General features: G+C 33.5%; 1 protein-coding gene across 9 annotated transcripts in view; it reads right to left on the reverse strand.

Moving 5' to 3' along the window:
- Nucleotides 1-27152, reverse strand: part of LOC149796585 (uncharacterized) — a 130612-nt gene that overhangs the window by 101012 nt on the left and 2448 nt on the right. For 5 of the 9 annotated variants that reach the window (XR_016421723.1, XM_089961310.1, XM_089961308.1 and 2 more), the window contains exons 2-7: nucleotides 25959-26109; nucleotides 18669-18831; nucleotides 8681-8707; nucleotides 6455-6649; nucleotides 3407-3538; nucleotides 2704-2796 (exon numbers count right to left, since the gene is read on the reverse strand). Coding sequence is in view for 8 of the 9 variants with exons in the window: in XM_089961310.1 (XP_089817436.1) it covers nucleotides 2704-2796; nucleotides 3407-3538; nucleotides 6455-6649; nucleotides 8681-8707; nucleotides 18669-18723 (502 nt within the window). In the remaining variant the exon portion in view is untranslated. Of the gene's footprint in view, nucleotides 1-2703; nucleotides 2797-3406; nucleotides 3539-6454; nucleotides 6650-8680; nucleotides 8708-18668; nucleotides 18832-20631; nucleotides 20725-21899; nucleotides 22140-25958; nucleotides 26110-27152 lie in introns of those variants that run through there. The other 4 variants (XM_089961309.1, XM_089961307.1, XM_089961306.1 and 1 more) reach the window with 4 other exon arrangements.

Raw genomic sequence — 27152 nt, forward strand, 5'->3', positions numbered from 1 at the left:
ACTTTCTAATAACAAGTATATACCACATACGATGCTAAAAACATTCAGTACATACAATTTAATTCATAGCAAAATCACCAATCAGTTGTGAAACTGACAGTTCATCTTTACATGTGACCTTCCAAACCTCCTGTCTTTAAATGACTAGTCTAATGTATGACCTGTGCACTAAATCTCAGCTAATACTACAGAAACAGAAAATTGTGAAAATGAAGACAAATATGGAAAATTTAGACAGTAACAAAATTACTGTCAGCTGAACTACCATAAAAAGATACAGTATTATTAATACATGCTACCATCTGAAGAAAATGAAACTGAAGTCCCTTTATCAGTGAGTCTGAGACCAAAAAATGCATAGAAAAATGGTTTATAGGACTCCAAACAAAATATTTAATGGTTGGTCAGACTATGAAGCAGATGATGACTGCTGACAACTAGCTGTGTATACTAGCAATTAAAAATAGCCTTATTTAGATGATGACTGCTGACAACTAGTTCTGTATACTAGCACTTAAAAATAGCCTTATTCAGATGATGACTGCTGACAACTAGTTGTGTATACTAGCAATTAAAAATAGCCTTATTCAGATGATGACTGCTGACAACTAGTTGTGTATACTAGCAATTAAAAACAGCCTTATTGAGATGATCACTGCTGCAACTAGCTGTGTATACTAGCAATTAAAAATAGCCTTATTTAGATGATGACTGCTGTCAACTAGTTGTGTATACTACCAATTAAAATAGCCTTATTTAGATGATGACTGCTGTCAACTAGTTGTGTATACTACCTATTAAAAATAACCTTGTTTTATAATTACTCTTTAATTTGCTTCAAATAAAACCTACTGTCATCTTCTATCTTTAATTCTTTAACTATACATATACATGCTAATATGTATAGGTATGCATGTGTGTGTATACAGTTGCATTTGAATATAGATAAGCTCCTTTGTATGAAGGCCACGTGGATTAGTTCTTCAGCTAATTGTGTCATGCTCATTATTATTATTATTATTATTATTATACAACTGATTTCTGCTCTCAAAGACCAAGACAAAATAAAAAATATAATAATAATAATAATGACTTTATTTAATGAGGGTAACACAATTAGCTAAGAACTAAACTACCAAGAGGCCATCATACAAAGGAATTTATTTATTTTAGCTGCAACTCTGAAGCCACTGGATATATTGGGCTTGAAAGAAGGAAATAGAGTGGTGATTTCTACTCTCAGCTGGAATACTATTCCAGAGCAAAGTTCCAGTATTAGAAACCTTTTTAAAATAATTCCTTATTTGGTTTGAGAATTTTATACTGTTTGGTAGACATGGATCACAGGTGGGGAGTATTGCCAGGTAGCCTATAGTGGAATAGTGATTGTAAATATTCAAGAGCACTATTATTGTATATCCTGTACATTAATTTGGCTTTTCTCAAATGGATTCCATCTTTAATAGGTAATATTCTTAACTTAACAGCTAAATTTTCCTTGCTTTCTTTCTGGATTGGTATTAGCCCAAATGCTATTTTTTGAAGATGTGCCAGCTTTGATATGTTTTGAATTACCCCATATTGTATTACAGTAGTCTAAATAGGGTTGTAACTGTTATAAAATAGTTTTCTGTGCCTTTCAGGAAGAAAATATCTTATCCTACTGAGAAGCCATAAACTTGAATTTACTTTTCTTACTGATATGTTTGATATGTTAAGTCTATGATAGGTTATTATCTACCAAAACTCCAGGTAGTCTATCATGACGGACCATTTGCAAATTTTTATTCTTCCATGTCAGACATAGTTCATCACTATCAAGATTTGTCCTTTTTCGCCATGTTGAGATATGTAATATTTTAGTTTTAACAGTATTTACCACCACGCCATTGCATGTGCACCAGTTGCCCAATTTGTTTATGGCATTCTGTAAAGAAATTTCGAGTTCATGCTTTGTGTTTTGGATGTCTGACAATGTTGTGTCATCTGCAAAGAGATCTTTAGATGATATTGAGTCCCTTAGTAAAAGTGATAGGTCATTAATAAAATAAAAAGTAATGGACCTAGAATTTAGCCTTGTGGTACCCCATATCTAATTGTTCCAGATTTGGACAGAACATTACTTATATAAACATATTGTGTTCGCTCACTTAAATATGAAGTAAACCATCTAACTGTGCTTTCATTACATTGGTATACTTTCAGTTTCTTCAAAAGGATTTCACGATCCACCATGTCAAAAGCTTTCCTGAAATCTACAAATACAGATCCTATTATTCTACCTTGGTCAAGTGCTTGAAACCATTTATCAGTTAGGGAGATCAAGGCAGACCTACAGATGACAGACTAATGGAGAACAGATGCACAGTGATACGTTACTTGGCCTTATGGCTAGATAAGCTAATATCATTGCTGCAGATAAAACATGCAAACTCAAGACCACTGCCATGATTAACTTTAGCACACATGCAGACCCTGGAAATGTTTTAGTATGGCCTATGCCTGCAGTTTGGAATTTAGACCAAACTGCAACAAAAAAATAGTATTTTCCTTTCCTACTATCTTTAGAATTCAAGGCAAGTGACAGAAAATGTTATATGCTTAGCAAAACGATGACCTCCTCTCCCCCAAAAAACATTAAGTGTTATCTGCACTTCAACTATATGCATTATTTGAGTATTTGTTATGTCCAACCAATACTACCTGATGATTGGCCAAACAATGAGCTTCCTGAACTCTGGCCTCCAAATGACAAACCACCTGTGGATACTGCATTATTATTAGCACCAAAACCTGCTGAAGAAAAGTGTAAAAATTGAAATATACATTATACAAATGAATCTCAATATGGTTTCCTTCAGTGTGCAATTTTTATATTGTATTTATTAGTCACTTGCTTTTTCTCTACATTTCACTACCAAATGCACCATGCCATGTACATATGTTTTGTAACAAAATATCTTCTTTCCCTTCTTAGTATGATAATTATCTCAAAATCATAGATATTATCTACATATCTACAATCATAGTTCACACTGTAAGACAAATGATTTTAATGAGACATTAATACCAGTAAAAATAAATTCCTTGAAAAATATTTTAACAGCTTATAGTCACCAACTACAGAAAATAAACACACATATCTTTATGCCAGAGCTTTCTCAATGAAATAGTAAAGCAATTATAAAAAACAAAAACATATTCCAGAGAACCCAGTGTCTCACCTGCATTTGTATGTCGACACATCCTCATCATATCAGACTTTTAAAACAATTAACATTACGGATGCCACTAGAAAAGTGATACCTATGTCTCACCATAATAATACAGGTGAGATGATATCGTTCTGTAAAGTTAAGACAGATGGCTACAACAATTCTGATATGTGCCCTGAAACTGGACTCACCACTAAATCCAGGTGTCTTTGCACCAAATGCAGTATTGCTGACAGGTGTTGCAAACAGGCCTGCTGCTGTCGACTGGTTATTCTGACCAAACAGGCCACCTGATGCACTGGGAGTTGAGCTTGAGCCAAATACTGAAAACAGTATCTTCACTATTGAGTATGAATTAGAAAAATAGTGTATGTTACTCTACTTTGCCTCAATGTGAACATACCATGGTTGATACAGCCATTTTATCAAAAAATTCAAGCATTTTTCAAGAAATTGTTTACAAAATATTTTTTATTCACCATAATTAACTGTCTAAACGCAATAAACTAATGTGTGAAAAGTCCACAAAGTTTCACACAGAAATATTTCATTCTGAGACATGAAATCACTTTTTTCACCTAAGCCAATAAAAAGACACTGCTTTGCTTAACGGATTTGGAGATGTGTGTGGAGGGGTGCATGTGTGCAGTCACCTCACCTGCATCAGATTGGAAGATAATAATCTTATTTGCTGGAGTTTCTAACAGAGTTTGTTTTTATGTTGAATCAAATACAATAAATTCATTCCTACAATTGACGCTTCACTATCTTTGTTCTTTTACTCTTGACATCGTAGTTTCACCTATCAATCCTACATCAATTTTATTTTATGACAATGACTACACATAGCTCATTGTTTATTACTTGGCCACCTTACACAGATATAGTGCTTAAAGTAAACATGTTTGAAAACACAATGACATTTTTTATCAGCCTTAATTATCAAGTCAATACACAGGCCAAAGCATCCATTCAGTTAAACATCACAAGGGTATAATCCCAAACAAAGCTGAGAATTAACAAGCACATACAAATAAAGTCTTGCTGAATATGTAAGTAACCCAACTTGGAAGTATAATGTTAGGACAAATGAGTTTCTCACTTTATCTATGGAACTCTCAATGTTTCTTTTTATCAGTAAATTACAATTTTCCAATGAAATATTTAAATTTCAAGAATGTTTCAAGGACTACTGAGCATTTTCAAGAACTTTCACAGTACTTTTTGGACCAAATCTCAAATTTCAATCATTTTTCAAGGCAACCACCAAAATTCAAGCATTTTCAAGATTGTGTGAACCTGACCAAGGACAAGCCCTGTTTTGATCTAACTGAACCAGTGTAATGAAATATTACATAGGAAACTGCTACATGAGTACCTATAACAAGGATTAATTCCCATGTTGAAAATAACTTCATACTAAACTGTTCTCTGACTGCTTTGTATGGCTTCAGCTTGCCTTCTGATTCAAATACTGTCCATGTTTTCATTATGATCTCTACAAGGAGGACAATTCATGGAACTTGTAGTTTTCTTTCCTGAATGCTGCAAAATTTGTATGTGTTGTTCAAATGAAATTGATGATATAAATACAATTGGAGAGCCATGTTGTGGATTTTTCTTATTTCAATCAGTCATAGCTTTAGGTTTCATAGTTCGTGACATAGTGAAGCCATGGCAGTTCATTTAGCAGAGCATCAGATTCATAATCCAAAGGTCAAGGGTTCAATAAATGGGACATTTTCAACACTATAATTGGGTAAATTCCATAATCAACATTGGTATATGCTCATTTGTTTCCTTCATTAACTTTGCATTGTCAGAATCATTCAGTATTTTATGATATTGAACTTGCGTGCAACTTCATATTGCACTCATAAAGGAACTACAGTGTACTTTCTATTGTAAACAAACAATGTACGCAGATGGCCATCACTTTTTGTAAACAAATCATGTACACTCACATAGTAGGCTGTTTTTGTTTTGGTTGATCACATTTGTTTCTGAATGAACTAAAGCAGATGTTTCGTGGACTGCCACATACCAGCTGCTTTGCTACATTCCATGTTAACTTTTTTGATACAATGTTTCGGATTTAGGCAGGGGATGCCAGATTTCATAAAATTGCTGGATACCTACAAATAACATGCAAGTGACTAGGCATAAAATGTCTTCTTTAGCTGGTAATAAGAATGGCAAAAAATATACTTACAGTTTTACATCCTGAATTTCCTTTCTTAGTTCTGAAAATCTGAATTACATGAGCTATGTCATGGGTTCTCAAGCTTGATTATACATTTCAAAATTGTACTGTAATTTGGACTATATTCCAAGAGCAATTACATCCTCCTTACTGCACAGGGGTTCTTATCATTGCTTACAATTGACCTGTCATACATAAACTATATAATAACTAGTTATTATATAGTATTTGTATGACAGGTCAATTGTAAGCAACGATATGAGTCCCTGTGCCTTATGAAACTGAAAATGAAATAAACATTAAATTCCATAGTGTCTTTTTGATAATTGCAATTCAAAGACTTCATATTTTTCTCACATTATGATTTCAAATATTCAATGACAGAACAGAAACACACTTGCAGATGTCAACACACTTCTCCCTCGCTATTTCAATCCATTGTATTTCATGTAGAATTTGCAGAGATGAATCCAGTCCATAATCACAACATTTCATAGAATTGACAAAAATACCAAAATCTATTCATTCCAGATCAAATGGAAAAGTTGTTGCAATGTGCAGTCATTCACAATATCAATCTAAATTTCAATTTCAAGTAGACCAAAAAGCCATTTTCTTTCAAAAGTTATGTCTAGCACGTGACTAAGTTCAAATTTATCTGGGCTGTGTTATGTGCGCATTAATAATGTTGTTGCTGTGTAATGATGAATCTGCACTTGTGTATTTAGTTTGGAATACAGCATACATTCAGTTACTTTGTTTCTTGTAGTGTATTTTGTTTATATAATTAAGCCTTAGGTAGAATAAGAAAAATGAGCATATAATAAAAACGTTACTGCATTTCTATGGGAAAATATGAACTCGTTTTGTCGGATGGATATACTGCTCTCCCAAGGTCGTGCAGTATTCCATCTGAAAAACTCGTTCATATTTTCCCATAAAAAATGCAGTATATAGTAAATACAAATTTTCTTATCTTAAAGTTTAAAGATGAAGAAACCAACAACTTTTACAGGTAACATGCAACGTTACTTACAAAGGCCTGTGTTCTGATTCTCTCCAAAAGTAGTAGTCTGCTGGACACCTCCAAACAGTCCAGTAGCAGTGCTCGAACTAGTGTTTTGCTCAAAGAGGCCCCCAGTGGGGGCTGGAGTGTTTGATCCAAATCCTGGTGTACCAAATCCTGCAGATGTACCCGTGGTTTTTGCAGGAAAGGTACTGGTATTACCTCCTTATGCAACGAACCATGAAAAAATGGCAAATGCAATGTAATCTTCATAACACCAACAACAAAAAATCTTAATTTCAGATAACTATAATCTCTTCAATGATGCAACATGTACTGGTACAGGTTTAATTTTTAAGTAACTTACTGGAGTTTTTCGCTAACAGATTTTGGCCAGAGTCTTTATAAAAATTGTTGTACAAAATATCAATTAAAAACAAGACAATAAAAACTAGAAATTAACTATGACGTTTGACAAAAATGGCCAATTCCTTAAAGGCAAATTTCAAAGAATTAATTGCTGACATTGCCTAGTAGAAGATATGTGTTCAAGATGCAGCTCATATATACAACTGTGTCATTTACATATATAAAAAGCTTAATTTATTCAACTACCATCAAATGTTTACAAAATCAGTAAACATGCATGTAAATGAACATGCATACAACTATCATGGATACAGAATATACACTAGCCCAGTAAATTATATATTTAGACATCTCTGTTGAATGTAGCCTGTGTTGTAGAATTTTTCCATTAAGTCTTTTTCTTAAGGTACGTATCAGGGTTTTACTCTAATATGGTAAAGCTAGGAATAAAAATACAGCTGATGAGAACTGGTTTTAGAGCACATTACACAGCATTGCACATAAGGTTGATAAACAGATATTATGCTAATAAAAATTACTGTCAAACTACAGTATTTACCTTTAAACATGTTTGTTAACAGAAAATTGATTATCATAGCAACATTATAAAGAAACAATGCTCCAAGCATGTAAGCCATTGCATCTAAGACATCATAGATTCTACAAAGCACTCCATTATCAATTATTCTGTGTACAAATATGCAAAAGTAGAAACAAAATCACAACAATCTGATGGATGTTTTACTGAAACTGTCAGATATATTAAAAAACCCACATCATACAAAGTGAATCCTGCAAAAACAGGAGATAACAGACATACAACAAAGGAAATAATTGCATACTGCACAAGGTAAGACATGCACAAGGTAAGACATGCACAAGGTAAGACTTGCACATCATAGCAGTTATCAGCTGTTCAATAAGGCCTAATGGGTGGAGTACAAAATGTTTAGAATCTAATATTTGGGATTAAATGTCATCGCTTCAGTTCCTGCAAGCCATGTGCATGTTTAGAAATTTTGGTAAAGTTGCAAGTTCAGATAAAGAGGAAGATGGGGTCCAGAACAACTGGCCACATTATGTAACAATCCTCAAAAATATAGTGAGAATCATGGTAGAGCATGACTGATACAAAACTTTCATGACAGAATGTATGGGTGTATGGGTTTGGGGCAAATAATGTTTTATAAAGGAAATGAAGATATAATAAAAGCTTCATATTGTTTTATAACAAACATTAATATCATACAACTGACAGACCAATTCAAGTACAACTGTTGGCTTTAGGTAAATGGGTCCAAAGTAGTTATATCAGGGATCACATCTCAGCTGACAGACCAATTCAAATACACCGATCACTCGATAACTCACAAATGGGCTTAAAACATTGTGTCTGACATAGATCCTACTTTAAAAATAGAAAACACTCCAAAAACTACATAGAAAATAGCAAACTAACGTTTGTAACTAAAACCTTGGTATATTCCTAACTTTTTCATCAAAAAACAGATAGTACCCAGACATTTGAATCAACATCACAACATTCTCAACTACGAACAATAAGTCGTATATTTTGGTACATTTTTTTTTCAAACAATATTCTCAGTACACAGTTAATAACAATATTCAGCAAAATTTTTATCAATACAAACACCACTAAGACTTCCTTTAGGCAAATTGCAAGCCATTCACAAAATTCAATAACTGTAGATGATGGGCTAATTGAGTTATTTGTAAATGAAATCTGTAGCAGACAGATGAATGGACATCACAACAAAGTATACTCCATCTTATGACATATAAAAAATATAATTCATTTCAAGCAATGGAGTAAATTATCAAATGTATTAAATTTAGATATCTTGAGCTACCAATTAAAATACATACCAAATGGCATGGAGGTTCCAAATGTGTCTGGAATAAATATACTTATTATTAGAAATGAAACCAAATAGATAAATTACAAACCAAGGTAATTCTTTGATACAGTGAAAACAAGAGACTCAAGTGTGCCTAATATATCTCCATGTCTTAACATCAGACCATTACACTTAGCTGCTTTATGTAATATTGTAAGAACAATGCCTATGTAAACTACATCCCAAACATTATATTATGTCAATTTTACCTCTTTAACTAAATCATGATAAAAGAAGTCAAAACTATGCATACTCTCTCCGAGATCCTGATATATACTCATTTATGACCAAAAACAGAGTCGTTAAAGCATTGACAAGTGTGTATGTGTGTGATTTGGATTTTTAACAAAGGTTTAACAAATTTTCAGTCATATCACTATGATTTCAGCAGTGTGGTAGTTTATAGTGGTATCTAGCACTGGGGCATCATGCTACAGACATGTCCCATCCTGACACATTATCCTGATACTAGGCCAAAAAGTCCAAACACTAACCTCTTAATGCTGAGCACCAAGCGAGGCAGCTGCTAGTATAATTTTTATAAGTCTTTGGTATGGCTTAAGCAAGGTTCAAAGCTGTGACCTCCTGCATCCAAGACAGATGCTTTAACCACTTAGGCCACCAGAACAGTCACTGACAAGTTTAGCCCAACAGGTATAAAATCATTTCATGAACATTATTAACCCTTTTAGGTGCTGACAAGATTTGGTTAGTGGTGTTAGCATTGCCACACATCAAATGCAAAAAAAAAGTGGAAAGGAAATTTCAAATTATGAAGGTTGATCTTGGCAACCCATTCAAAACAACATGGCACCCTCGTCTGGGGTCGCAAGCCATGGGTCAAAAACCACTGCATTAACATGTATTGAGCTTGTTCCTAACTCCACTCATCCCAAATCTTGGTATTTAAGCCAGTTTACCCAACCTGAATAAAACATGATCAGAAATAGTCTCTAGAGTGAAAACAAGTGCAGCCAATCACATGCAAGGTCACAGCAACAATTTGCATGGACCCTATGTATTATCAAACTCATGAGAGATCTTGATGATATAATCATTCCAAGCAATGCAATCATGATAACAAAAAACATAAAAATCTTTATTTCAGATAACTATAATCTCTTCAACGATGAGAAAATATACTGGTACAGGTTTGATTGTTAAATACGTTCCTAAAGCTTTTCACTCACATATTCTGGCTATAGGCTTTATAAAATACTATTGTACAAAATATTAATTAATCATGAGATATCCAAAAACTAATGAATTCGAAATGAACTATGACTTTTGACATAAAAGGTCAACTCCTTAAATTTAAAATCATGCACAAATTTTTCTCTCCAAGATTTAGTTTTTAACATTGCCAGGAGCAGATACATTTTAATGATGCAGTTCTCCCTCGTAAACAATGCTGTAACATTTACATGTGTAAAAAGCTTAATTTAGTTAACTGCCAGCACAATTTTACAAAGTCAGTTAAGGATGTAACCAAACATGCATGTGACTGTCAATGAACTACCCATTCCAATTAAACAAATATTACCACATCTCTGATTAAGAAGACTGTAATTAGTGGGATTATTCTTCTCATATAGTATGTATCTAATTTTTATATCTAATGCTAGGGAAAATCTCATGAGAAATGATTATGGTGCATATTACAACATCATATTTCAGGTTGATCGACTGATAATGCTGAGGAATGTTCCAGTAAAAAATACTTGGGATGCTGGGAAGGGACTTTCAACATGAAGTAATCAATGATAGATGCAATTTAGAGTTTTACATTATTCTCATATCAACTCTTTGGATAATCATACTACCCTAATGGCATATATTAAAAACTGCCTTCCTTGGGTACCATGTATATTTCAATGGAAAACAGCCCGATAAAAAAATGTCAAACTTCAGTATTTACCTTTTAACATGTTTGTTAAAAGAAACATGATTAAAAACATTTTATTATAAAGAAATACCATTTCAAGTTTGTATGGCATTGTACAGATTCTTAGTCACTGATCCTATTAAAGCATCACATTATCAATTATTTCAACATGTCTGCAGCATGATGCCCCAGTGCTAGACATCACTGTGAACTGTCACACTGTAGACATCGTAGCGATATGACTGAAATTTTTTTAAAGCTACGTTAAAAACCAAAATCACACACACACACACACACACATTCAAACATTATAACTTGGAAAGGTTCTCAAATTACAGTAAAACTTTGATAACTGAACAAACTAATCACCATATATATCTTGAATATCAGCCTCAGTTAAGAACCATTTCTACCTAGGAAATCAGAAAACCCAAAACAACAGAAACGTAAAACATAATATTTGGAGCTGAAACACTTGGAGTTTCAAAGTTTTATCTGTCAGTGCTTTTGTATGCATGCTTAAAGAACGTCCATAAAAGAATTACTTGGAATAAAACAAAACCTGCGTCACAATCTTCTATTTGTCACCAGAGCTCTACATGAGCAATGTATTTGTCATTTTTATGCTGATAAAATAACTTAAAACACAAAGATATTTTTAATAAATTAAAATGATAAAAAATAGTTAATCCATTTTGGTGTAAGCTATTTACAAAATTGCCAATGACAGTCAGAATTCTGAGATGGCAATTCAAGTTGACATTCCCAATTTATTGCATTAAGTTACCAATCTTACACATGTCCTGTACACTGAATGTACTGTAATAACAAAACCACTGTAAACTATCTCAAAAACTTTACATCATGTTGATTTTACCTCGTTTGCTATATCCCAATGAAAAAAATCCTCTCTAATGATAAAGACATGATTGATTTGAATAATTTCCCACATACAATTGAATGTGTCCACCATCATGATATAAATCCATATAATATCAGAAATTGTCATTAAAGTGTTCAGAAGTTCCATCATTCAGATGCAAGATCACCTCATTAATATGCATGGATCTTTCCTACACATTTTTCAAAGATCTCGGAGATTTAAGAGTACTCATTAATACCAACGTTGATCAAAACTGGATATGAAATGATGTCCCCATGAGTGGTATTAAGCAGTTGATCACATGCAAAATCACTTCAACAATATCTTATATCTTATTGAACTCGTGCACAATCTTGATAATATAATCATATAGTCGACTTATGGTCAAAATCAATCAAAAGTCTGATTTACAAAGTTATAAAAAAAAACTCAATCAATCAGATCCAACAGGTATAAGAATTGAAAATACATTTCTTTTAGTCAGAGAGTGTATCAGGTATCAGACTACTTATAAAAGCTGTGAAATGGTCAAGCCTTGGGCTAGCAAACTACTGATAATTTCATCTGATGTCTCATCATTAATACATGTGTATCTTGTTTATTAACGAACTAATTCAAGATCCTGAAGATCAATACCCATATTCCAAGTTTGATCGAAACTGGATCTTCAAGCTGAGCCAATCACATACAAGATTTAAAGTTTATTTAATATGCACGGATCTCACACATTATCAACCCACAAAAGATCTTGATGACATAAGCCCATCAAGCCCTGGTCAGAAATTCCAGAGTGTTAACAAGGTCAGTCAATCAGAAACAAGATCACTGTATTAGTATGCATGGAATGAGTATAAAATTATCTAATGTGTACACAATCTTGATTATAAATGCATACATTCAAAATCTGATCAAAATTAGATACAACACTTTGGTCTCAATGTAACAAAAGGTCACCTAATATTAAATGCAAGATTACCTCATTAATATGCAAGATTACCTCATTAATATGCATGGCTCTCACCCATTATCAAAACCATCCAAAATCCACAAATACATGATACCTCTAAAAGGCACAGAAACATAGATCACAAACATAATTGGGACAATGCAAACTGTTCTAACCATCATCAGAAATTGAGGAGATGTTTATGTTGTTTTGAGCAAGGGCATAATGTGCAAACATGCAGACATACAAGCAAAATACAGTGTCACAACTGTCTACAATATGGGCATGAGGCAAAGCACTGCCAAACGTTCCACTCAAATATGCATTACTAGGAAAATAGTAATGAAGATCGGACCAAGCGTTTAACAAGGAAACGCACTTCCCTTGAAATTTCAAAACATCCTATAACATCTACTATGTGTAATTCTCCCTAATATTTGACAGAAAATAAACTGCAGATTGCATACACTTCAATGAGTGATTATGTCCATGGAATTACCTCTGGTGCAATCCCATTAAGTACCTCTATCAATGAAAGTGACTATAATGATGTAACTTCTATTAACATAACTGTTGAATGTGCTAATGTTTCAAGAGTCATTAAAAATCTTCTGAAAAAACAGTTGATAGTCATGATTTAGGACACTGTATAAAAGACAATTTAGATGAATATCAAGGCTTATATACGGATAGTGAAAATATTAATTCAAATTTTTAATATCATTCATCTGAAAACCATCAAAACTTAGAATTCTCTCAAAATCAGTGTCTTAAGCAAAGTGGTCTCAAAATCTGCCATCTTAACATCCATTATCATTTCCAAAACTAGATGAAATCAAATTACTTCTTTCAGGAAATAATTCAGCAATTGATATTTTTGCTTTCAGTGAAACCTTTTTACATGAACTTTTAATGATGATGAATTTAAAATTCCTAACTACAGTTTTCAAAAGAAAGACCGACTTTTCCAAAAGGATGGAGGACTTCTCATTTACATTAAGGATGGCATTTCTTTCAAATGTCAGTATGATCTTGAGGAAATTGGTATGGAAATAATTTGGCTTGAAATGAGACATAATGTCCAAAAACCATTTGTATTAGGCCATGTATATAGACCACCAAACACTGACAATGCTTGGTATAATACATTTCAAAACAAGCTTGAAACTCTGTATAAATAAAACAAAGAAGTCTGTTTAATGGGTGACTTCAATTACAATTTGCTTTATGATATCAATAAAAGCTGGATTAAAACCATGAATTCCCTGAATTATCAACAGCTAGTTCAAGTACACGCCAGGATAACAGAGGTATCTGAAACACTAATTGATCATATTTATACTAACAATGCTGACAATATTAAAGAAGCTGCAGTTCCCCAGTATTCCATAAATGATCATTATCCTTTATGCTGTACAAGAAAATTAAGTAAAAAAAGTAAAACTTATCATCATAGATATATCAAGTATCGAATAAGGAAAAAGATTGAACTGACAAATATTCCTTAAAGAACTGAAAGAGATCTCTTGATCAGTAAATGAATGTTTTGATGACCCATCAGATGCTCTTGACATGTGGATAGATATGTTTACTGGCACCCTAAGCAATCATGCTCCTTTTAATTTCAAGAGAGTCAAGCAACAAAATCAACCAAACTGGATTAAAGGTGATATACTGAATGCTATTAAGACAAGGGATATATATGATAAATTAAAAGATACTGGCAATTACAGATTATGGAGAAACAGTCAAGTCCATAATTCAAAAGGCAAAGGAAACTTATTCCACCAAAATATCAGATAGTATTACGAAAAAGAACCCTAGAAAGGCAATCTGTCATTTACGTGTATTAGTGATGCAAATAGTGATATTAAGCAAGAACCTCTTGAAATTGCAAACGCACTCAATGATTACTTTCTGAATATAAATGAAAAACTCCTAGAAGATTCTCCAGTGATGAATTAAATGAACATATTTCTTCCAAACTTAGCAAAGAAGAGTGCTTCAAAATTCCTAAAATAAGCCCTGAATTCAATTTAAATGAATTAAACCAACTTGATATCAGAACAGCAACAGGTCTAAATAATATAAATGCTAAATTCCTAAAACTCTCATCTCAAGTGATTGCACCTTTACTTACGTATATCTTCAATCTATGTATTTCCATAGGTATTTTTCCAAACAGGCTAAAACTGGCAAAAGTAACTCCAATACATGAGAAATGAGATCTTTCTGATATGAATATCTAAAGACCTATATCAGTTTTATCATCGCTTTCAAAGATATTAGAAAGACATGCTTATAGTGAATTTAGAAACTACCTGGAATCATTTAATTTGCTACATTCATGACAATTAGGCTTATGTAAATGACATTCATGCCAGACTACACTAACTAGAATAGTAGATGATTGGTTAACAGTAACAGATCAAGACAACCTTGTAGGCACAGTGTTTCTTGACCTTTCAAAGACTTTTGACCTTGTAAATCACAAAATCCTGCTGGAAAAGCTCAGCACATATAAAGTTAAATATGACAGCGTAACTTGGTTTCGATTCTTTCTTGAAGGCAGACAACAACAAGTTTCTATTTTAAATAAACTTGATATGAAACTGATAAAGTCAGGTGTTCCACAAGGATCAGTTATTGGACCATTACTCTTTCTGCTGTACATCAATGATTTACAATATCAAATTGAGCTATCCACCACCAACACGTCTGCAGATGATATGAATTATATAACACTGGATCAACAGGCCATGAGGTTAGCACTAAATTAAATAAAGATTTGGTAAAGTAAATAACTGGTGTGAACATAATGGTATGAAGATAAATGCAGCCAAATCAAAAGCCATGATCATAGGTATTCGAGCAAGAGTAAAAGCTGAGAAATAACTACTTGGCATTATGACAGACCAGATCTTGTGCTGGAAAATACAAGTTGATAAGGTCATTAAAAAATTAACTCACTGCTTATCTCTTGAACAGAATAAAATCTTATCTCCCTCAAGAACAAAGATATTCTACAATGCATATATCATGCCACACCTAGAATATTGTTGTTCTATCTGGGGTAATAGTGGTATAGAAAATCAGAAAAGATGACTGAAATTTCAAAAAAGAGCAGCTAAAGTTATTCTTGATGCTGATTTAGATATATCATCAACAAATATTTTTGAAACCCTAAAGTGGCTTCCATTTCAGCAAAGAACACAATTTCAAAAGCATTTACTAGTCTATAAATCATTACATGGTTTGGTTCCTGATTATCTTAAATGTAATTTTAAATTTGTTAAAAATGTACATCTGTATGAACTAAGATCCATCTCAAACAACAAGTTATATATACCTAAACAAAATGCAGAGTATCATAAGAAGAGTTTTGCTTTTTCTGGAGCCAAACTATGTAATTCCATACCACCTTATATAAAGTCAGCTGGCACATGCCAATTTTTTAAAAAGCTTCTTAATCAACATCTACAGAAACAATGATTTGTATGATTTCATTTAATTCAGTACTACTACTTTTTACACCATTGTTATCATGTACATGCCAATGATGTTTTACACATGTTCACTACACCTGTATGTACTCATCCTTGAAGCCTTGTATATATTTTATTGTAGCAGTAGATCAATTGTCTAGTTTTTAACAGCATTTGTTGTCTAAAGACACCTCATCATGTATATATATATATATATATATATATATATATATATATATATATATATATATATATATATATATATATATATATATATATATATATACAAATGTCATTGTAGAAAGCCTCAGGGAAGATTGGTCAGTTGACTAAATGAGCTACTTCTTTAAATAAATAATTATCATTATTATTATTATTATTATTATTATTATAATGTAAGTCTGGAAGGGTACTTAACAATCTTTGGCATTTGTATTTATCATTACATCTACATGATAATGCAAAATGTACCATCTGGTTGTTGAAAAATTGCTGGCAACTGCTAACATTGATAGCAATTTTGGTCCATATTTTATGAATATCTTCATGAGAGTGGACTAACAGATGCTCATATAAGCTCCAATATAATCTACATGAGGGCAAAATAAAAAATAAACCGTTGGGACCAATCTGAAATACACAACCAACTCAATGCAAGATTGGAATCCTTGCATTTGCATATGAAAATGCCCAGTTGCTAACTACATTGGATATAAAATCATCCTGGGATTGTTTCTACAATGATGAAGTAGAATTCACAGTGAATCCACCCTGATACAATTTTCTGTCAATTATATTGGCCAAGCACCAATGACTCAGCCAAGCACAGGGATAATAACTGTAATATGATGACAAGCCCTTGGAAGGTAAATCACAGGAAACATAAATATTAACTGGAAAGATATTCTTTTATGATTGTATGGCAGCTGCACCATTGAAAAAAGATTCTTGGTTGAAAGTGCATGTACATGTTTCACCTGGCTCCAATGCATCTGGAAAAGGTCTGTCTGTTGAGCAGTGGTGATATTATGAACAGAAGAACTGTGATGGACCCTCAAAGCTACAGATGCACCAAAATAAATGAAATAACACGTGTGAGATGAGATCATCAAGAAAACCATCATACTCACAAAATACAAATGTGTTTATGTTGTGCATACAAATTGTAAACTTGCCGCCATGAATAGAATCTCCCTTGGTGTGACGGGAATATGATATGATACTATCATATTACTATGATATAACACCAATCTGATGTGCTCTCAGTGCTATATCAATAGTGACCAGTGTTATCATTGGTGCTGGCAAAATAATTTCACTGAAGCTGCACAAAATAAACATGTGTCTATTCAGAAATTCTCATGGCTGCCCAAAGGTGTCTCAGCAAAAGCTGTAATCTGTGGCCATTGAAGCTAAAACAACAGTTGTGTACTGAGATTGAGATATTGCTAGCCAAAATGGAAAACTTCTGACTACTCTGCACACAGAACCAGAACATTAGCACAGAGACAAATACAAAACATGGACGTGATAAATTATTTAAGCATTACAATTGATTAAACATTTAGAAAGAGTTGATTCCAGCCAGAGACACAGCAGGAGATTTTCTCACATTAGGTGCCACGAATGATCACCATAAGGATGCCCAAATGCCACACTCACGAGTGATCACCATAAGGATGCCCAAATGCCACACTCACGAGTGATCACCATAAGGATGCCCAAATGCCACACTCACGAGTGAAAAAGGGTAGTCATGGGGTACAGAAAGTGCTGATGCATGCAGATCAAAAAGCCCAGCCAAAAGCCACATGGTCAAACCAGTTAGGCAGACAATATTGTGACTTGTAGATACAAATGCATATTGCATTTTTCTAAGGTGCATTTAATGGTATGTTTCAAAATTGAATTCATGGTTTATTTTAAACTTGTTAAAAATCAGAGTAAGAGAACGTTTAGGTAATTCCACTGGCTCAACTCGTTAAAAGTCAGAGTAAGAGAACATTTAGATAATTCCACTAGCCCAACTTATCAAAGACCAGATTGAGGGAACATTTAGGTAATTCCACTAGCCCAACTTGTTAAGAAGTCAGAGTAAGAGAATATTTAGGTAATTCCACTGACCCAACTTGTTAAAAGTCAGAGTAAGAGAACATTTAGGTAATTCCACTAGCCCAACTTATCAAAGATCAGATTGAGGGAACATTTAGGTAATTCCACTAGCACAACTTGTTAAAAGTCAGAGTAAGAGAATATTTAGGTAATTCCACTAGCCCACCTAACAATGACACAGTTTTCAACAAGAGCCAGCCTTCTATGTAGCTATAAAGTAAAAACGTTGACTATTAAACTAACCACTATAACGCGATAAACTTACTATAAGGTAAGGACATATAGATACACACACAAAGACACACACACACAGATGCCAAAGTGAGCATTATTTTATGTTTCTGAAAAGCAGATTTGACCAAAATGGACTCAACAATCTATTACAAGTATCTTTTAAAGGAAACCAACAATATCCTGTCCCATGAAGGACACAATATCTTTCCTACTATTTCAAGTTCCATCTAGAACAGTTTTATATCCAATCCACTTATTAATGAGTTGTTAAAGTTGTGATTTTGTCAACGGCATGAATGATAGTAAGTTCTTTGCATATTTCTTTCACACTGACCCAATATAAGGTGCATGATAAAGGCCTTTTGCACAATCTTGTAAATAAAACAAATAATGTGAAGCATATTCATTTACTTGTAGAGGCAGCAAATGGTGTTCCAAATGGTTTTGCCCCAAACATGTTGAACATTTATCCAACAGCTATCAATGTCTCTGGTGCTGGTCTTCTCTGATTTCCCACAAAATGGAATTAATACTGCTGTGTCCTTGTTTATTTCCTTCCTTCTCTTTTTGATATCTGCAATCAAACATTAAATGAACTGTCAATCAAATGCATGTTTTTTTACAATATCTTCTCTATTCTGATAGCAATCTTTTTTACAATATCTTCTTTATTCTGATAGTAATGTAAACTCTTTGTTACAAAGGACAATAAATGAATGAGGTGAGTTGCAATACTGGTGTAGGTTTTTTGCTTATATAGAATCAGGCAAGGTTTCTTTCTCAAAGGATATCTTCCAACATATTTTCCTGTCCTGCACTATCAATAATTACCAATTCATTGACAGTTTAACAGCAATTTTCTTAATGAATTTCAAATTGAAGAAAGTTTAAAAGTATTTTCCTTCGAAAGCAGCCACTTGTCTATTTTAAAGCAGCCAGTAATCTTTCTGAAAGCAACCTGTTGTTTCTCTGAAAGTGGCCAGTTGCCTTTCTGAAAACAGCCAGCTGTTTATCAGCCAGTTGTCTTTCTTGTCTTTTTGAAAGCAGCAAGCTGCCTTTCTGAAATCAGTCAGGTGCCTTTCTGAAAGCAGGCTCTTCTCTTTCTGAAAGCAGCCAGTTATCATTTTGAAAGCAGTCAGTTGTCTTTTTGAAACCAGCTATTTGTCTTTCTGAAAGCAGCCAGCTGTCTTTCAGCTAGTTGTCTTTCTTGTCTTTCTGACAGCAGACAGCTGCCTTTCTGAAAGCCAGTTGCCTTTCGGAATGCAGCCAGTTGTTTGTCAGCCAGTTGTCTTACTTGTCTTTCTGACAGCAGACAGCTGCCTTTTTAAAAGCAGCCACTTGTCTTTCTGTAAGCAGCCAGTTGTCTTTCTGAAAGCAGCCAGTTGTATTTCTCACCATTTCACTGCTATAAATTACTTTAGAGTCACACCTCAGACATACTGTCATGCTATTGTAAATTAATTTCAAAAAGAATTTCCCCCTAAGACAACTCTAAAATAATTACTCCCAAATGCAACTCCAATGTAATTACCCATAATATAATTCCAGTGTAGGTACCCCCTCATACAACAGATGTGAATAGCCTAATACCACTTTAGTGCAACTGACCAGATGTAAATTGCCAGTCACATTAATGTGCTTGATATCAAAATATAAATTACCATCTGTCTGAATGTATCAATGGCACATACAGAATAGAAATTACCATCTGTCTGCATGTATCAATGGCACATACAGAATAGAAATTACCATCTGTCTGCATGTATCAATGGCACATACAGAATAGAAATTACCATCTGTCTGCATGTATCAATGGCACATACAAAACAGAAATTACCATCTGTCTGCATGTATCAATGGCACATACAGAATAGAAATTACCATCTGTCTATGTATTCATGGCACATACAAAATAGAAATTACCATCTACTTGTATGTATGAATGGCACATACAAAATAGAAATTACCATCTGTCTATGTGTATGAATGGCATATACAGAATAGAAATTACAATCTGTCTGCATGTATGAATGGCACATACAAAATAGAAATTATCATCTGTCTGCATGTATGAATGGCACATACAAAATAGAAATTACCATCTGTCTGCATGTATGAATGGCACATACAAAATAGAAATTACCATCTGTCTACATGTATGAATGGCACATACAGAATAGAAATTACCATCTGTCTGCATGTATGAATGGCACATATAAAATAGCCAAGAGTAATGTACTTTAATCAATCTTTATACAAGCATTTGACCCAATTAATTAGGGTTATTTTTTAACTCAATAGATTGTGTGTTATTTAACAACAAACAGCACATTAAAAAGATGAGTGCTCAGACAATGAAATGTCATTGCCTTACCCTGGGACACAGTGACCCTACCAGTTGATCTGAGAACATACAGTGTTCGGAACTTAGTATTTCTTCATACATCACACATAACTGCAAGTGAATGTTCAAATGGTAGGTATATCTTATATATGAAGATTATTCAGCCACTTGTACTATAAATATAGAAAATGATGAAATATATATGATGTGCTCAATTATCGATAAATAAATAATTATGCAAATCAAACTGAGATATACAGAACTCAAATGATCATGAGAGAGAGAAAGAGAGAGAGAGAGAGAGAAAATGGTGGGGATCAATTAAAGCATAAAGGCACTTATCTAATCCTAATCTTCAACACAATTTTAAATCAACGATCAATACATATACTATATGGTTCTGTAATTTTTCTACTTCATACTTGCACAGTAATGTGCACTCTATATGGTTCCTCAATATTGTGCCAACTGAGAATTATCTTCAACTTTCAAACTTTTCACAGATTTTACATATTCACCTTTATTAAAATCTCTTTTTTTCAGGCACTGGTGAAGAGTGACTTTGTCTGGTAGAATGTTTCCTAATTCATCACTGTAGAGACCATGAAGTCAAGATAGTATCATGTTTGTTGAGTATCATGTCATAGGTATTAGTGGAGCAGGATTACATGATTAGTGGGCAGAGTTATCTTTCATTTTGCATTTTGTCAATAGTCCTAATAGCACTCTAACATACGTACCCCCAAACCACTCCAATGTTGTTTTCCCACTACCACTCCAATATGATTACCCCAATGCATCTGCAATGTAGTTACCCTAATAGCACTCCAAAATGATAACCCCAAAACCACTCCAATGAGATTTACCTAATGTAAGTACCCAGTAACACTCCAATTAATTTTCTTAATACTATTATAATGTAAGTACTCCAATATCACAACAATGTGATTACCACAATACCACTCCAATGTGACCAGCTTATGTATACCACCACAATGACATAATTCAAATACTACAATATTGTCATTATCCCATTACAATTTGGATTATCCAAATATTATTCCAATTCCATTACCTTAATGCCATTCCAGTGTTATTGCCTTAAAATCTACTCCTATGTCATTAACTTAATACCACTCCAGTGTTATTATCTCAATATTACTAATATTCAACTACATCAATACTACTTTTAATATTATCCTAATACCACCCTCATATAAGTACCCCAATAACATTCCAATGTCATTAATTTAATACCACTCCAATGTCATGACTGCAATACCACCATATTTACTTACCTCAATACTACTCCGAAAAGATAACCCTAATGTGATTACCCTAAAATATCCCTAATGTCAGTGGTGTCACTAGGGTTGGTGTCACCCATTGTGGTAGCTCATCGTGTCACCTCCATGGACCTCCTTCCTGCACAAAAATTCAAACATTTTATATACAGTCATTCTGGCATTACCCCCTCTGATGGTGTTACCCAGTGCTGTCTGCACCCCCTGCACCTCCCTAGTGATACCACTGCCTAATGTAAGTAACCAGTACCACTCCAATGTAATTTTCCTAATATTGGTATAAGTACTCCAATACCACTACAATGTGATTATCCTAATACCACTTGAATGACATTATCCCAATACAACTCCAAAGTTGTACTTACCTCATTACCACTCCACGTCATTATCCCAATACCACTCCAAATGTCATTAACTAAATACCACTCAAATGTTATTACAACCCATTACTACTCCAATGTGATTACCCTAATAACACCTGAATGATATTATCCCAATACCATTCCAATGTCATATATCGCATTACCACTCCATTGTCATTATCCCAATATGATTCCACTGTTACTACTTCATTACCACTCCAATGTTATTATCTCAATACCACTCCAAATGTTATTACCCAATACCACTCCAATGTGATTACCCTAATACCCACTCAATTCATTATTTTATTTGTGACATTGCTCTGCATCTAAGGATAATGTGTACTAATCTTAACTGAGTATATCCTGGCAAATCACATCTATCTACTATTGACTGCCTGCATTGCAGCCATCAACCCAGAGCATTATCAAACAAATTTAAATTTAATGTGACTGTAGTGTGGTGGCTGACCATAAATAGAAATTAGTAGCTCTGAGTTGTTGTTGTAGTTATTGTAGGGTTTGACGCCATTTTTCAGCACACGATAGGCCATACATGGCGGACAGTATTAATGGTGGAGGAAGAACCGGGGAAAACCCCGGAAAGAACCACCGACCCACGAGAAGCTACTGGCAAGCTTTCTCACATACCCACATTGGCCGAATCCGAGACTCGAACCCACGCAGACAGAGGTGAGATGGCAGTGATCGCTAATGGTGAGCGCTTTAGACCACTCGGCCACTCGGGGCCCCAGTAGCTCTGAGAAAGGACTTGATATGAAATATTACATAGAATCAGGATTACTGTGAATGATTATTTAGGGATGAAATGTTTTAGTGGTGTAACCATAAATTGTACTGCACATAAATAAGCAGTAAATAAGCAATGCATTTGTCCATTGTTGGCATTTTTATTCAATCCTGAAATTCATAAACAGGAGTCAAATTCACTGAGACCAAAGTTTTGGAAGGAGCCACCTTTTGAACAACAAGCTGTGCAAGTTTGCTAAGTAGAATGTTAACTGATCTGACCTTCCCCCAAACAACTCAGAACATGTACTTCTAGTAAAGAATTAAACCTTATAAATAATGATGCATACAAATATCTTTTAGAATACAACTAGTGATATATTGCGTAATTTATATTATTTATTTTTATTACATCAGTAGTGATATGTTACTATAACCATTAATTATTTTTATAACACTAGTAATATTTTACTATGAACATTAATTATTTTTATAACACAACTAGTAATTATTTACTATGAAAATTAATTATTTTTATTGCACAATTAGTGATATTTTACTATGAACATTATTTTTATAACATGACTAGTAATATTTTACTATAAACATTATTTATTTTTATAATACAATTAGTGTTATTTTACTATGAACATTATTTTTATAAAATGACCAGTAATATTTTACTATAAACATTAATTATTTTTATAACACAATTAGTGTTATTTTACTATGAACATTAATTATTTTTATAACACGACTAGTAATATCTTACTATGAAAATTAATTATTTTTTAAACACAATTAGTGATATTTTACTATTAACATTATTTTTATAACATGACCAGTAACATTTTACTATAAACATTAATTATTTTTATAACACAATTAGTGTTATTTTACTATTAACATTACTTTTATAATATGACTAGTAATATTTTACTATGAGAATTAATTATTTTTTGAACACAATTAGCGATATTTTACTATGAACATTATTTTTATAATATGACCAGTGATATTTTACTATAAACATATATTATATTTATAACACAACTAGTAATATCTTACTATGAAAATTAATTATTTTTTAAACACAATTAGTTATATTTTACTATTAACATTATTTTTATAACATGACTAATAATATTTTACTATCAAAATTAATTATATTTATAACACAACTAGTAATATTTTACTATGAAAATTAATTATTTTTTAAACACAATTAGTTATATTTTACTATTAACATTATTTTTAACACAATTAGTGTTATTTTACTATGAACATTAATTATTTTTATAACACGACTAGTAATATCTTACTATGAAAATGAATTATTTTTTAAACACAATTGGTTATATTTTACTATGAATATCAACCTTATCATGAATAACACAAAAAGCTCTGTATGCCATAAAAATGTTTTAATGTAATTTTCCCTCCCACAAATCCAGAGGAAGTCATGAAGTCATATCCTTGTGAAGTTGTTGAATGACCCAGGAAGGTAACCTGTATTGCCATAACTATATGTCCCACCAGGATAAGTTGAGCCTTTTAGGATGAAAGATCTCTTGAGATAAAAGCAGGAGAAAGTGTATTTGGATCTCCATCCACAGCAAGGAAAACATGACATCTCCATCCACAGCATGGAAAACATGAGATCTCCATCCACAGCATGGAAAACATGAGATCTCCATCCACAGCATGGAAAACATGAGATCTCCATCCACAGCATGGAAAACATGAGATCTCCATCCACAGCATGGAAAACATCATTAGGGAACAGTTTTGTTTATATGCAATGCTTGTGGTAAATGCCCTAGCTTTGTGAGCCAAAATGCATAGCAAATTTATTTGATCTTGGGCAATTTCTCGATATGTGGAATGAATAACCCAGTTTATCCAGGATGAAAGTGTCTATGCTGATATGTCAATCCTTTCCCACCATGAGATCTTCCTCAATGCAATGGCTCAGACCTTCTTATGACCTCTTGGAGATGAAGTGCCCAGAGTAATAAGGGATTCCATTACAAAAGTCTGATTCCCCATAAATGGGAGCCTTGCTCCTCTTACTCTGATTTACAGACACCATATTTATATGGTACTGATACCTATCTCTGGAATCTTACCTGGTCCTTCCTTCACAACAATATCCCACATACATCTGTATTAACAATGCTTTTATTTCTTAAATATCACAATTATTAGTAAATCAGAAGTCCAGACCTAGCTTTAGAAAACCACTAGGGTTGATTGATAATATTCACTAAAAGTTCACAATAAAAACAATGATTCTTTAGAACATAACCAAAGCATATGACTCATATTTAACAGCCTTATTATCTGAAGAAAGAAAAACAAATTCCCTTAGAAAATAAAACAAAGATCCCATTCACAATTCTTGGATATAAGGCAGTATCTGATGTGTGACAGATGGACCTCTGATGTCATGGATATGGCAGCTGCATGTGCGACAGATGGACCTCTGATGTCATGGATATGTCAGCTGCATGTGGGACAGATGAACCTCTGATGTCATGGATATATCAGCTGATGTGTGACAGATGGACCTCTGATGTCATGGATATATCAGCTGCATGTGGGACAGATGGACCTCTGATGTCATGGATATTTCAGCTGATGTGTGACAGATGGACCTCTGATGTCATTGATATATCAGCTGATGTGTGACAGATGGACCTCTGATGTCATGGATATATCAGCTAATGTGTGACAGATGGACCTCTGGTGTCATGGATATATCAGCTGCATGTGTTTATGGGTATACATTTTACTAGCAACAAGTAAGTCTTAAAACAGTTCTGTCTACATAATCAGTTCCAAATAAAAATTCATCATTGAGCAAAATCAATTGTAACTCTCATTGTTAATGATTATTGTAACATACCGGTAATACAAACTTTGTGTTGCTGTAACATACCTGTAACACAAACTCTGTGTTGCTGTAAGTTGATTTTACAACTCTGGAAGATTCAACACAGTAGTCAGTACCCACTGATATGAACATTTAACTGGGGGGTGGGTGGGAAGATCATTGGCTGATTCCTTTCTTTATGCACTCAAAACACGTCCTTTAATAAGAAAAACATGCATGTTCTACAAACCGGCATTGTTTGCTATTTATAGTTCAATAGCAATCACTATAAAGTCAATCATGATTAAAGTTAAGCATCACAAAAACATCTGACATTTTGCAGAAACTGACATTGTGGGATGGTTACCATTAATTTAAATCAAAATTAAATTGTATGGACCAAATCTGTAATGGGCTGACATTCTTTTGGATTGACTCTGGAATCATCAGCCTCCCAGAAAAAAGAGGCTGATAACAACTTGTTGGTTCAAGCATCGACCATGTCAAGGCTCGATCATTATAGCTTTATCTTTTATCATCTTTTATCATTAGTTCGTTGGTAATTATTACACTGGACAACAAATTTTTACAAAAGTCATGTTACTGAAATAAAATTAGTCAATTCTTATCAATTTTTATGTGCTGAACACGAATATGACAGTCAAATTGCAAAATGGCTCTAGTTTTTTTGTAATCTGCAAGAAATTAATGTTTACATAACGAAATGCATTCCAATAGTAAAAGGTCAACTGTAATAGCCTACCTATAAAAAATCAAGTCATTGACTACATCTTAGATTTCTTCGCCTGTCTCTTGTACAGCTGTTCGGGAGCATCTCTGAGGAGTGTCCAGCAGTAGTCAGCCAGCATTGTAGTGGACCATTTTCCCTGGTATCTTTGTTCCATTGTTGCGATATCTTGATGAAAACGTTCGCCGTGTTCATCACTAACAATACCACAGTTGCTAGGAAAGAAATCCAAATGGGAATGAAGGAAGTGAATCTTTAGAGACATATTGCAGCCAAGTTTCTTATACTTCATCAACATGTCTTCTACTAGTTCCTTATAGTTTTCTGCCCTAACATTTCCGAGGAAGTTTGTAGAAACTAGGCGAAAAGCATTCCATGCTTGTTTCGCGTCACCTTCCAGCAAGTTGTTGAACCGGTCATCTTTGAAAAGCTCTCGAATCTGAGGACCCACAAAAACTCCCTCTTTAATCTTTGCTTCGCTGAGTCGAGGGAATTTTTCATGCAGGTATCGG

Source organism: Sinohyriopsis cumingii, chromosome 6 (assembly GCF_028554795.1).
Source record: "Sinohyriopsis cumingii isolate HCF-2022 chromosome 6, ASM2855479v2, whole genome shotgun sequence".
Taxonomy (NCBI): Eukaryota; Metazoa; Mollusca; class Bivalvia; order Unionida; family Unionidae; genus Sinohyriopsis; species Sinohyriopsis cumingii.